General features: G+C 31.3%; 1 protein-coding gene across 1 annotated transcript; it reads right to left on the bottom strand.

The window, feature by feature from the left end:
* Window positions 1–5,408: 5,408 nt before the first annotated feature.
* On the bottom strand, window positions 5,409–10,221 carry LOC145954681 (uncharacterized). Its single transcript, XM_083069366.1, has 7 exons — window positions 10,218–10,221; window positions 8,026–8,166; window positions 7,850–7,905; window positions 7,471–7,563; window positions 6,392–6,475; window positions 6,143–6,295; window positions 5,409–5,720 (listed from the first exon to the last, which is right to left on the bottom strand). Exons 1-7 carry the CDS (start codon window positions 10,219–10,221, stop codon window positions 5,580–5,582), a joined length of 672 nt encoding a protein of 223 aa, XP_082925492.1. The 3' UTR covers window positions 5,409–5,579.
* Window positions 10,222–13,207: the final 2,986 nt, after the last annotated feature.

The raw sequence follows: 13,207 nt of genomic DNA, 5'->3' as shown, positions 1-13,207 counted from the left end.
ATTTCAACGTATGATTCCCTCTTCATAGATCTACTAATTCCAACATGATCAACCAACATAAAAATACAAAGGAGCACACAGAAAATGAAATACTCAAAGATGTTCCCAATAGGGTGCTTCAAAACTTAATCCAGAATTTTTTTTTCTTTTCATGAACGTAAAGCTACAGGAAAATAAAAATAGCATTGAACCAGGAACATGTGATGTCTCTCTCTCTCTTTAGTACACTCTTTTTTTTTATTTTTTTTTATAAATAAATTCTTAAGATATATTCAATCTTTTGCATTATCTATTTTTTTATTATTTTTTATCTCCAATATTTAATATAACACTTTCTCCTTTTTTCACACATCTCATTCACTTCACATATCGATTTATACATGCATCATCTTGCATTTTTTCTACTCTTCACTTGTTTTAATGGGTAGTTTTAATATTTTTTATTTTCACATTATTTTTTTCCCTTTTTCCCTTTTAGTTTTCACGTTGTTACCTTCTTCCCCACTTCTTTTAGTTTTCACACACACTTGAGACTTAAAACTAGTGTGTGACACCCTTACTACCCCAACACATATATAATATAATTTAATTAAGAAGAATAAACTTTCAAAGGGTTCGTAAAAGGGTTCACATAAAACTTCAAATATGTTCTTTCTTCAATATAAGAGAATGACTGAAAAATAAAACTTGAAAGGTAAAATTTAAGAGTTTACAATTTTAAAATCATTTATTACAATACCAAATCCATATAAATATTCTGTCCTAGAAATCCTCTGCCCCGATGTCACACTATCAGAGCATTTCCATAATTTAACTGTCGGTATTCTAGATGCCACTCGTAGCCGGATCTTCTTCACCTAAAATATCCACAGTTTATACGGTGAGAAAAGAAAATATCTATATGCAAAGTACATACAAACACATCACAATATAATCTCATAATTCATTATTTAATAAAATATATATATATATATATATATATATATATATATATATATATATATCAATCATTCATCATCTTCACATCTCAATTCACATTTAACATATCTCATTTCACATACATATCTCAATCCATCATAATCCACACCAATTATACAATTTACAACATCATTTCCATATTCATAATTCATGTCAATCTTACAATTAACAATATCATTTCCACATCCATAATTCACACCAATTTTACATTTAACACTATGCCAAGACCTCGCCACATCTGACACAAGTGATACGGGTTAATTGCCTCCCACACCAAACCAGGGTCACGCCCTCCCTGTAGCATCACTTACCCAGGGGCCGTGCCATCCCTAGTCATTAAGGAGTACGCTCGTCCCTGAAGCATCACCTACCTAGGGTTCGTATCATCCCTGATCATCCAAGAGTACGCTCGTCCCTGAATCATCAACTACCCAGGGTTCGTATCATCCCTGATCATCCAGGAGTACGCTCGTCCCTGAAGCATCCACTACCAGGGTTCGTATCATCGTCGATCCTTTAGTGTGAGGAACCACAATCACATTACAATCCACATAGTCTCTTGCAATTAACTCTGTGCCAGGGCTGCCATAATCGACATAAGTGGTGTGTGTTAACTGTCTTACTCATCCCACACCATGCTAGGGTCACGTCCTCCCTGTAGCACCACTTACCCAGGGGCCGTGCCATCCCTAGTCATTAGTGTGAGGAAACACATCGCAATCACATTTTTAATCATGTCCATACAACATCTCATCTCATATCACGATTCCATATCACATACACAATTCCATATCACATACTCAACAGATAAGTCTAACAAAATAAGGGTTTACACATCCTCAAGCAATTCACATCTCGATCATCAATTCTTATAAAACAATATAAGAATAACATTCATAAACTAATATAATAAACATTGGAATTATCAATTTAATATAATTTCAGCACAGTAAAACCCCTAATTGTTCCAAAACCTAGTTCACAGGCACTTTTCTACAATTTCGTTCTCTCTCACAGATCATCATTCTTACAAATTATTCGCATATTTATAATCTTCAACACGTACCGAATCTAATGGTATAATTAATTCCTCAAACAGAAATAATCCAATTTTTCCAAAACCTAACCTACAGGCACTTTTCTATAATTTCGTTCTCTCTCCTAGAGCATCATTTTTACAAATTATTAGCATATTTATAATCCTCAACACATACCGAATCTAATGATATAATTAATTCCTCAAACAGGAATAATCCAATTTTTCCAAAACCTACCCTACATGCACTTTTCTATAATTTCGTTCTCTCTCCTAGAGCATCATTTTTACAAACAAATTATATATTTATTGTCCTAAATATATACAGAATCAAATAATGCCAATAATTCTTCAAACAGAAATAATTGTAAAATTACTCATAATCCTAAGGGCTCTTCTTCTACCCAATTCCCTCATGCAACTCCACATATAAATAATCTCTTTTTCCCCCGTACCTGGATAAATAGGAACTCGGGCAGAACCTCCTCCTCTTTTTCCTTAAACAAGGATCTGAACTAAAACTGGAGTAGAACCTCATCCTTTGAGTTCCTCTTGGTCTTCAGAGAGAAGAAGAGGAACAAAAGAGAGAACAAAAGAGAAGAGAGAGTGAGAATGAGAGGTGTGTAGAAATGAGAGGATTTGAGGCTTATTTATAGGATTTTTCGCCCACCTACCACTACGACCCGTTCCAAAATCGGAACGGCCCGTTCTGGGCCCTTCAAACCTACGTAAATTTTTCAACTGGAACGACCCGTCCTCCAAACCAGAACGGCCCGTTCTCCCATCAGAACGACCCGTTCTGCTTCTACAATTTTGGCCATACTCACTATTCCAGAACGGCCCGTTTCAAAATTGAAACGGCCCGTTCTGGGCCACGAATTGGGCCTTTGGCCCACGAAAAATGGGCTGTTACATAGTGCACAACAATATTGTAGGAACGTGTAACTTTCTTGACAATGCCAAAAGTAATAAGTTAGATATGCTTTTTTTCTTTGAGTATTTCCTCTCTTTTCACACTTTTGAAAATTAAACATTAAATTTATTATTTCAAAAAATACTTTTCTCAAGTATTAATTTTAGTTCTATAAAGTACTTTTCGAAAAAGTGAAATAAGTGTTCCAGAAGTATTTTTTAAATTGTATTTTTTGCATACTTTTAAAAAATACTTTTCAGAGCATTAAATTTATTATTCCAAAAGGATTTTTTTGAAATTGTGTAAAATACAACAAACTTTCAAAAAGTACTTTCTAAAATAATAAATTTTCTATTCCAAAAAACACTAATTTTATTATTCTGAAAAGCATTTTTCGGAATAGTAAAATTATTGTTTTAAAAAGTACTTTTCGAAAATGTGAGTCATTTTACATAATTTTGAAAATTTCTTTTTAGAATAGTAAACTTACTATTCCAAAAAATACTTTTATGGAATAGTAAAATAAGTGTTTCAATTCGAAATGTGTTGTATTACATAATTATGGAAATACTTTTTAAAAGTATGTAAAAAACACAATTTTGAAAAATACTTTCCAGATTACTAATTTAACTTTTCCAAAAAAGTAAGGGAATGCATATAAAAACTACAAAAGAGAGATAAGATGTATGAAAAAAAAATTGTTAAATTAAATTTTAAAAGTATAGAATCAAAAAATTAGTGAAAAAAAAATTATTAAAGATATTTTAATTTTTTTTTGTTAAAAAGAAACGTGCTTATAAAAAAAATGTATATATCATCAAGATAACCATAAGTGGCCAATTGTTCCAAATCCAAACCCAGACAGAACTTGTCTGGACTGTTTAATTTGACTGATGGGGGTTGGGCCAAAAATTGGCTTATGATCTACTTTGGTTCAATCTTACCTAGGAGCCTTAGCCCACAAACGCAACACCTGAAATAGGAGCCAATATGCAACTTTACAAACAAAGTTATACAACTACACTCACGAACTAATCAAATATTAATTAAATATTTGATCAATCACTTAAAATTTAAACAAAGAGAAGATAATTGAATTACACAAGTTTAATTTTCACGAAAAATGGGTACCGATCCGAGTCACGAACTTTATTTATTTATTTTTTTAAATAATGAAGAATTAAAACCTGCCATTTTGTTACATGGAGTACTTGAACCTTGCTCCCCCAATTTTATGTACAACGCACTTACCACCATAGCTAAATAGTAACAAGATAAATATTAACGATATATCCTTGATTGATTGGTTGAATTTTATTGAAAATAATAAAATTTGGTAGATTCTGTATCCTATTTAATGATTAATTTTTTTTGATTTTATAGTTTTTAATAAATTTTAATAAATAAAAGTATATATTAAGAGGAGTGTGTTACTAGTATTTCTTGTAGTTACAATATTTAAAGTACACAAATATATATATATATATATATATATATATATATATATATATATATGCAAAAAAAAATTATAAATAATAAAAGTTAATAACAAACACTTTGTTGTGAAGTAAGATTCGACCATGGTTCCTTCAACATAAAGTCCAATTACTATTTGGTAAGGGTGTTCATGGATTGAATTTTTGAAAAATTTAAACTAAATTGAATCAATCCATTTTATAAAAATGGATCAGCTAACTGAATTGCTTTTTAAAAATATTGATCAATTTTTTTTTAAATTGGATCAATTTGTTGCAATGTGATTATCTACTTTAAACTTGAATGCATCATTTTTTTTAATCGAATTAAATAAAAAAAATTGATCTACTTTATAAAAATGGATCAGATAATCAAATCAATTTTGTAAATTAAAGTGAAATGGTTTGAATATTTTTTTTCAAAATGGATAAGATTTTTTCATATAGATCGGATTGATTTGGATTTTTTGCACTACTCTACCATTAGGTTAGGCACCTATTGTGTGTTACATGTTACTAATGTATTCTACGCATACAATTTTATTTCCATTTTTTTATTGAAAATTATGTTAGCTAAATTATTATTTTTTTAATTTTTTAGTACAAACCAAATTTACTAGTTTAATAAGGTACCCTCCAATTTGATCATTAAATCATCAAACCACTTCATAAACCAATTCAATGCTATGTATGCATTAGTGGCCATTGTGTGCTGACATGGCATACAACGTTGGGCAATGACGTGACAGTCCATTTTCCACGTCATCATTTAACAGAAGAAACTAACGTCAGGTGCTAATTTGAAAAAAAAATATTAGTCAGGTAATTTAAACAAATTTTTTTTGAAGTAGTAATCTGAAAACCAACCTAATTCGAGGTAGTTTAAACATATTTAAGCCATAAAAAAATACTTCAAATTTGAGACTAAAAGAAAATGACTTAAATTAAGTGATTAAAATCGTATTTATGTTTTTAGTTCGAAGGATACTAACTTAAAATTGAAAAAAAAACAAAAAAAACTAGAACATTGATTGAACCCATTTTGCCACCTTTAAATAAAATAATATTTGAAATTAGAACATAACTATTTTTCAATTCTGAACAAGCATATGATAAAATACTAATTCCTCGTCTAATAATAAAAATGTAATCTAAATTAAAGTCGCAAAGTTCGTTTTCAGAAGTCATGGAAAAGCATGAGAGCATCATCGAGTTTCATCAATGATGCTCCTAGGAGCAACCAGACATTTTGCAGCCGTTTGTATTTCTTCTGCAGTGGTCCTGGCTCCTTTAGCTTGTCTTTAGGAACATTTAAAAGCTTAAACAATTAGCAATAACATTTTAGTATGCAACAGTCCACAGATAATGAAACTCAAGGCAGCAAATGTAATCAATATAATGTAATCAATATAATGTAATCAAGAGAGAGAATCATTAAATACAGTATGAGACCCATTAAATTTTATGTTTTCCAATAGATTTTAATCAAGCAATGTGTGTTTGAAAGAGTGTGTAACAGAGTATTTTGCTAGCATGTCTCTTTGCAAGACATTAAAGACCAACAAACATACAATGATGATGACAAATCAATATACATATAAAACCCCATTAGAGGAAGGGGAACCATAACCACATCCTTGCCACATTGAGGATTGCACAACAAGCATATGATATTATAAGCTAATCTTGCAAACCTATTTTAATTTGACGGAGGTCAATTTATAAACTTATATTACAAACCTCTTCATTATTTTCCTGTTCATAAGCCATTCTTATGCTCAAATTTAAGGCAGCATGGTACATCTCGTCCAGTACATTTATGCAAAGCAGAGGCTGATTAACTTTCCACAAAAAAATATTTGATGGGTTGCCAACCATAACACCTGTCACTGTCTGCACGAACAATTAAGTTGTGGAAATATTAAATATCAAGACACAAATATCAACTGATTCCTAAAGTGTCTGTAAATATTGATAAGATTGCTCAACCTCCTTATGCAAGTAGTTATCATTCCATAACTGGTGTAGAAACTTTGAAGCTTTCTTTGGCTCAACGAGAGTACATGCTGCTACCTACAAGTAAAAGAGAAGCACTTAAAGGTCATAACGTTCATATAGAATTTGAGTCCATTGACTTCCTTTATTCTTAGTTTTAGAAAAATAGAGGAATGTGTAATCATGAAATATCAGTTTAGCAATCTCCTTTATTAGATTTTGGAACATGTGAAGCATCATGGAGAACTGCCAATCTCTTAATAATAATTCATACTTCAGTTTCTCTTTGTCGCATGTTTCTTTGTTTTCTAATACACCATATCTTATTAGTCATACTCAAGTTGCAAACAATTTTTAAAAAATTGTTGTACCTTAAAAAATCAACTTATAAGGTGAAGATTACATCTCACATATATATATATATATATATATATATATATATATATATATATATATATATACTATTATAATCTTATTTATATAAGATGTGGAATATCCAACACATACCCCTCACAAAAAGGACTAGACATCTCAAACGTTAAGTTTCTTAGACTGGACAATCGTATATGGTCCAATAGCCGCCCAATAATGGATGACACAATAGATCCAACAATAATCAATAATCACTAGAATATAAACTCTGATATGTTCTAATACCATCTTAAGAAAGTAGTTTGGAATATAACTCAACCTTACAAAACTAGCTTGTAAGAGAAAGATTACACTCCACTTATACAAATTATTATGGTTTTATCCCTAGTCGACGTGTGATCTCCAACAAAGTTATACATTCATTTCTTAAATTTTCAAAACTAAAAAATACACCAGTCAATTTTTCACTGCTTAAACTTTCACTTTTATGAAAGGTACAGTAAAATGTCACTAATAGTTTATTAGACTAGAATCTCAAACTGCCAACATGGGGTTAGTGCAGTGAACAATAACCCCAAAGCATCGGAAGTTAATTAAACTAGAATCTCAAATTGCCAACATCAATGAACCAAGATTGATAGATAGAATGGAATCATTAGCAAAACTAATTTTTGACAACTTCATTGACCAGAATATATCACCTTATCTGTGTTGAGAAAACTACTATCCTTTGACAGTAGCCTGAACATTCTGTAGGCATCCTTTCCATACCTTTTCAACATAATTGACTCAACCTGCAACATACAAGTCAACACCAAACCAGAAAATTCTACACTAGTAAAATATGAATATGTGTGTGTATATGTTTGTGTGTGGTTTAATGACCATGCACCATAAGTGTAAAATTTTTTACACAGTCAACCAATAAGAAATCAAAATTGTATGACTTTTAAAGTAATTATTGTAAAAGTCAACAAAGTTACATTTATAGAGAATTATAATTGGATGACAATGTAAAACTATTTTACACTGTTAGTGCATAACTTGACTCATATATATATGATGTATCTATCATATAACCTCTTCATTTCGAGCCTGTTCAATAATTTTCTTCAAATTTGGAATAAAAAAGAGTTCTAAATTACAAACCATTATAGGAATCATAAACTAGAACTATGGAGGAGTAGTACAACATTTACAAATAAAAAAATAAAAATGGTGAATTTTTAAATCATAAGAATAGATATGAATTTTACCAATACTATATGAATCATCAATAATCGAAGAACCCGAACAACCCAACTGGCTAAGAGAAGCTCTAATACGATCTATGGTAAATGTTCGACCTATATCAGTCTTGATCACCTCCGTGGTAATTGTATCCAGTGACAAGGGAACTGAAACATAGGATAATGTAGTACAAGTCAAGAGAGAATGATGAGATACCAGTTGTGTCGTGGTGGAGGTCTTTCAATTCTTTTATGATGAAATACAAAATTCATTATTGTTGAGATATATAATCAAAGTCTTACATCAATAGAATAAGAAGAAAAATAAGAGTTTATACAACACACTCATACTATATTATTCTATTGGTAAGAGACCTTTTGAATGATGATTAAAAGTAAAACCATGCTGATGTAAGTTCAAAGTGGACAATGTCTTATTAATGTGGAGAGATATGTGTGAATACCAAACCGACAACAAGATAATAATTTTCCTGTTGAATAAAATATATTCCTCATACAAATACAAATCCAATAACCCCATGAATTACAACAGAAAAATTGCAAAAGAGAAAGGAGGATAAGGCATCCTTCTTAGGGAAAAACAAATCAGAGAACCAGATAGAGAATCAATGGAACAAGCAGGCTGCACAATCCAATATATCTTTACTCCAAGGTATTTCATGGTCTCCCTCTACCCTTTTTCATGACATAAAAACCATCCTATTCCTATCTATTTTCCGTACTGGAGCCTTCAATAAGGAGTGGATTGATTATTAATAGGACACACCCAACTTTCACCAAAAATGCTGAATAAGGAATTCTCTAGTCCTATGGTTGTTTGAATGTAAATAAAGAGGAAGGAAATGAGGAGGAATGAGATAAATTGAAAATACCAAATTTTCATTGCAAATTTTAGAGGAGAAATAGGAATTTTCTAATGAGTCTCATATTAAACAATTTCCCCGCCATAAAGTAGGGGGACCTGTTGCATTTGATAATTTTGTTTCTCTTTCTAGAAAAGTAAACAAATTATAACATAAAAAGAATAAATAATTTTAAGTTAAGAAAAAATAATATAGTAAAAACTTTAAATTTTTTAGCTAAATTTATTTATTTTTATTTAGTATATTTTCAGTCATCCTTACAAGTGGGAAGAAATTTCTTCACTTTTTCTCTTATTATATATCCAAAATAACATCTTCTCTATCTATTTCTTTTACTTCTATCTTTCTTATTTCTCTTCTCATTATTTCACTTATAATCCATACAGACCATAAAAAACCACAACAAAATAGGGCAATAACGGGTAAGGAACTGATTCTAACAAAGCATCATATATTACACATATCAAGGGAAGGAGCTGTATACATCATATGAACCAGAAATATGTCGGTATCTATTAAGTAATGCAGTCAAAATAAAAGACTTGACTTGTTTTGGATTTCTACAAAGGTTTATCAAGAAGAAAAGAAGCTTATTCAAAGAATGAGAAATTGGACAAAGGAGACTATGTTATTGCTAGGTCACCAATTGATACTTCCCTATGTTCCTATTTAATTATTGGTTCTTAAGTAAAATTATCTTCTTACATTTCTTGGTTTGCGTATAGCAATCTTAATTGAATATTAAAAAGGAATGGAGATAGTAGAAGATTAACCACTAGACATTGCACTTCTCTTAGGAAAATCTCAGGACTTGGGGGACTATAAAATAAAATGTGGCAGCACAATCTAGTGCATATGTAGAATTTATAACATTAGCTCAAGGTGAATGTGGACAAGTTTGGTTAAAAATCATTCTCAAAGATTTGAGGATCAAGTGTGGATTGGACCAATGAGACTTTACCACAAGAAGTCTTGCAATAAAAGATAATAGAACAAAGCACATTAAGGTTGACAGACACTTCATCAAAGAAAAATTGGAGTAGATTAATTTATATGTTGTGTGTCTAAACAAGTCAACTTACAGATATCATGTACTTACCAAAAGGAGTGAGCATTCCAACATTTTTGAATATTGTATCGGAGAATGCCTATTCACCATCTAGAGGTGGGGAACGTGGAAAAATTGCTTTAGTTATTTTATGAAATATTTTAACGAATTGTATCCCAAGAAGCAAGCTATCTGACTAGGATCTTTTACTTGGAAATCCCAAAAATCTGACATCGAACTCTAGTTTCTTTCCTTTTTTGTTAAGATAGTGGGTGTATATATCTAACCCATACGTATATCATCTTAATAAGAGTTTCCAAATTCATAAAGCAAGGAATGTGGTTCACCTGAATTCTGCATTTTCACTTTTTTCTCTATAGTTTTTATTACCTCCAATACTGCACGTAAGACAACAACAGTTCCATCATCATGCTAAGTTCTAACATTCTCAATCAATACCTAGAATATGAATAGAATATTTAAGTGTAAGCTTCAAATAATAACATCCCAACAAAAGACAAAAAAATCATCTGAATCAATTAAACACAATAGCTTAGAAATGGGACAACCATGAAATTTTACCATCTTTTACTAATATGATTTAAAAGAAAACCAAAGAGCACAAAGACAGTAGTACAATCCCTGTTGCCACATTTGTCACACAAGCAAAATAAAATATAGTAGCATCAACAAGGAAAAGTAAGTGACAAAATGCTTTACAGGAAGCACTACATTATGATCCAGTGATGTAATCTCTCAAGTATGAACTCATTTATTATGAACTTGCTCAAGAAGCTAAGCCTAACACTATCAACATAATTATAATATATTTATTTAAATGTTCACCAAGAGAATAGGGGTCATAATTTTAATTTATACTGAATTACACATTATTATTTATTGGAATATTTCATCTCTGTGCACATCTAATCAGTGATAACGTACATTTTCAATCAATAAGTAATCTGTGTGATTTCAATCAATTCCAACTATCATTGGCCATGTAGTAAGCTTTTACGACTCTAAAGTTCAATTCCCTTTCTCAGTTAGTTAAATAAAAAAGAATATGTACTAAGAAATGTAAAAATTCAAAGGAAAAAGAAAGTAGACTGAGTAATAATAGCATAATATTCAGGTAAGAAATTTAATATAAAATCAACCTTATGCCTAAGATGACGTATAAACTCCTCAAAATTTGCACGCCAAAGAATTTGTTCCTCTTATGCTGCACCAAATTTTGTATCCAACTTCAAAAACTTATACTTGCATGAAAGATTTTGTTAACTGAAAGCTACTAAATTGATCTGATCACATGAGTCTTACCAACATTTTCTTCAACACTATTCATTTGGGCATCATCTGAATTTTTTTCTTCATCAACATTCAATCCCATATCTGCAGTGAGTGAAAATCTGATTGCATCCCTAGGCACTGCCGCTTCTAGAACACATTGTTCTAATGTCTTTGGAGCTACAAATATCTATAAGGTACATATTATCAAAAGAAAGTGTGTTGAGAAAATCCATATCCAGGTTATAGAAGTGAACACTTCAACTTTAATAACAATGATAACATTGAATGATCATCAATTGTCCACTTTCTAGCACTTTTTTGACTGTAATCAGAAGCAATAATTGAAGGGTATTTACAAATTCAGAATTCAATAATTAACCAGTAAAGTAATCTCACTGCTGACATTATCTTAACCTAACTTCCTTTCTATTTGATGTTACCATCAAATTGATCTCAAACTTGGATGATTAGTAAATAGCAGGGGCAATGCCTTGCTCATAAGTCAAAAAAAGAATAAGCAGAAGGCCAAGTTAATCTCAATATAAATAAATAAATAATAATAATAGTAGTAGTAGCAATAATAGTAATATGATGGATAAATATAATAAGATGAAGTGAAAATTATGAAGTGAAGGAGGATAAGGAATCCTAAAAATTAAAAAAAGAAGAGATAACCAAAGGAACAATGCTTCACAGTCACTCAATATAGCTGTTAGTGAAACCCCATTAGAAATTATCTTGTGCTTTACACCAAAATAGACACCAAATGCATGTTAACCCAAAAAATTAATGAAAGATAATCCAAGTTATCCAATTACCTAAAGAAATTGACCTAAGTGAACAATTAATTACCTTGGCAGACTTGGCACCCCCGCTTCCTAATTGTAGTTTCTTTAAATAAAGTAGAAACAACCGGCTCAGGGATAGGGCAACGTTCAACAAATCGAGCTGGCTAAAGTTTACATAGTAACTCTCGTACAACTTTAGAGTTTTCTATCTATATATATAATTATCTACATGATTCTAGAATTTGTATCTAGTAATTACTAGCATAGCTATGTATTTTTCTATAAGAATCTAGATTATTCTAGAAGTTTGTATCATATTTTAACACTCCTCCTTGATACAAATTTCTCTAACTCCTATCATAGTGCCAACTGTTCGAATCTTGCTCTCGGCAGTGCCTTTGTGAATATGTTAGCAACTTGGTCTTTGGTCTTACAATACTCCATCTTGATTTCTCTAGTTGTTTCTGCTTCTTTGATGAAGTGATATTTAATTGCAATGTGTTTTGTCCTGCTGTGATGTACTGGATTTTTTGTCATTGCGATTGTTGATTTATTGTTGCAGTAGATTGTAGTAGGCCCATCTTGTTGTTCTCCCATTTCTGCAAGTATTCTTCGTAGCCAAATTGCTTGACTTGTAGCTTCAGCCGCTGCAACATATTCTGCCTCTACAGTTGATTGTGCAACTGTTGCTAGCTTTTTTGATGCCCAAGAAAATATTCCTGATCCAAGTGAGAAGGCATAACCAGAAGTGCTCTTCATGTCATCTACCGATCTTGCCCAATCACTGTCGGTGTATCCGAGTAAGCTTGAGTTGGTCATTGTTTTGTACCAAATACCAAACTCCTTCGTGCCTAGTAGGTATCTTAGAATTCTTTTAGCTGCTCCAAAGTGATTTTGACTTGGTTTTTGCATAAACCTTGATAAAAGGCTTACAACATACATTATGCTTGGTCGTGTTGCTGTTAAATATAGTAAGCTTCCAGTCAAACTTCTGTAGCGAGATGCATCAGCATCTGGTGCTCCATCATTTTTCTGTAGCTTCTCCTTTGTCACAAGCAGAGTAGTGACAATCTTGCAACCACTCATCTTAAACTTCTTCAAGAGAGCTTCAGTGTATTTCTTTTGACAAATGAATATCCCTTTCTTCTTTTGACTTACCTCAATACCAAGGAAGTAGTTCATCAAGCCAAGGTCCG

The sequence above is a fragment of the Cajanus cajan genome, chromosome 2 (genome assembly GCF_000230855.2).
Source record: "Cajanus cajan strain Asha chromosome 2, NIPB_CcT2T_4, whole genome shotgun sequence".
Classification (NCBI taxonomy): domain Eukaryota; kingdom Viridiplantae; phylum Streptophyta; class Magnoliopsida; order Fabales; family Fabaceae; genus Cajanus; species Cajanus cajan.
This window is presented reverse-complemented; position numbering and strand designations above follow the sequence as displayed.

Coding starts and splice junctions, on each gene's coding strand:
- LOC145954681 (XM_083069366.1), bottom strand. Junction 6,476..7,470: donor GTTTTCTCAACACAGATAAG/GTGATATATTCT, acceptor TTTTACTTGTAG/GTAGCAGCATGTACTCTCGT. Junction 6,296..6,391: donor ATAACTACTTGCATAAGGAG/GTTGAGCAATCT, acceptor TTGTTCGTGCAG/ACAGTGACAGGTGTTATGGT.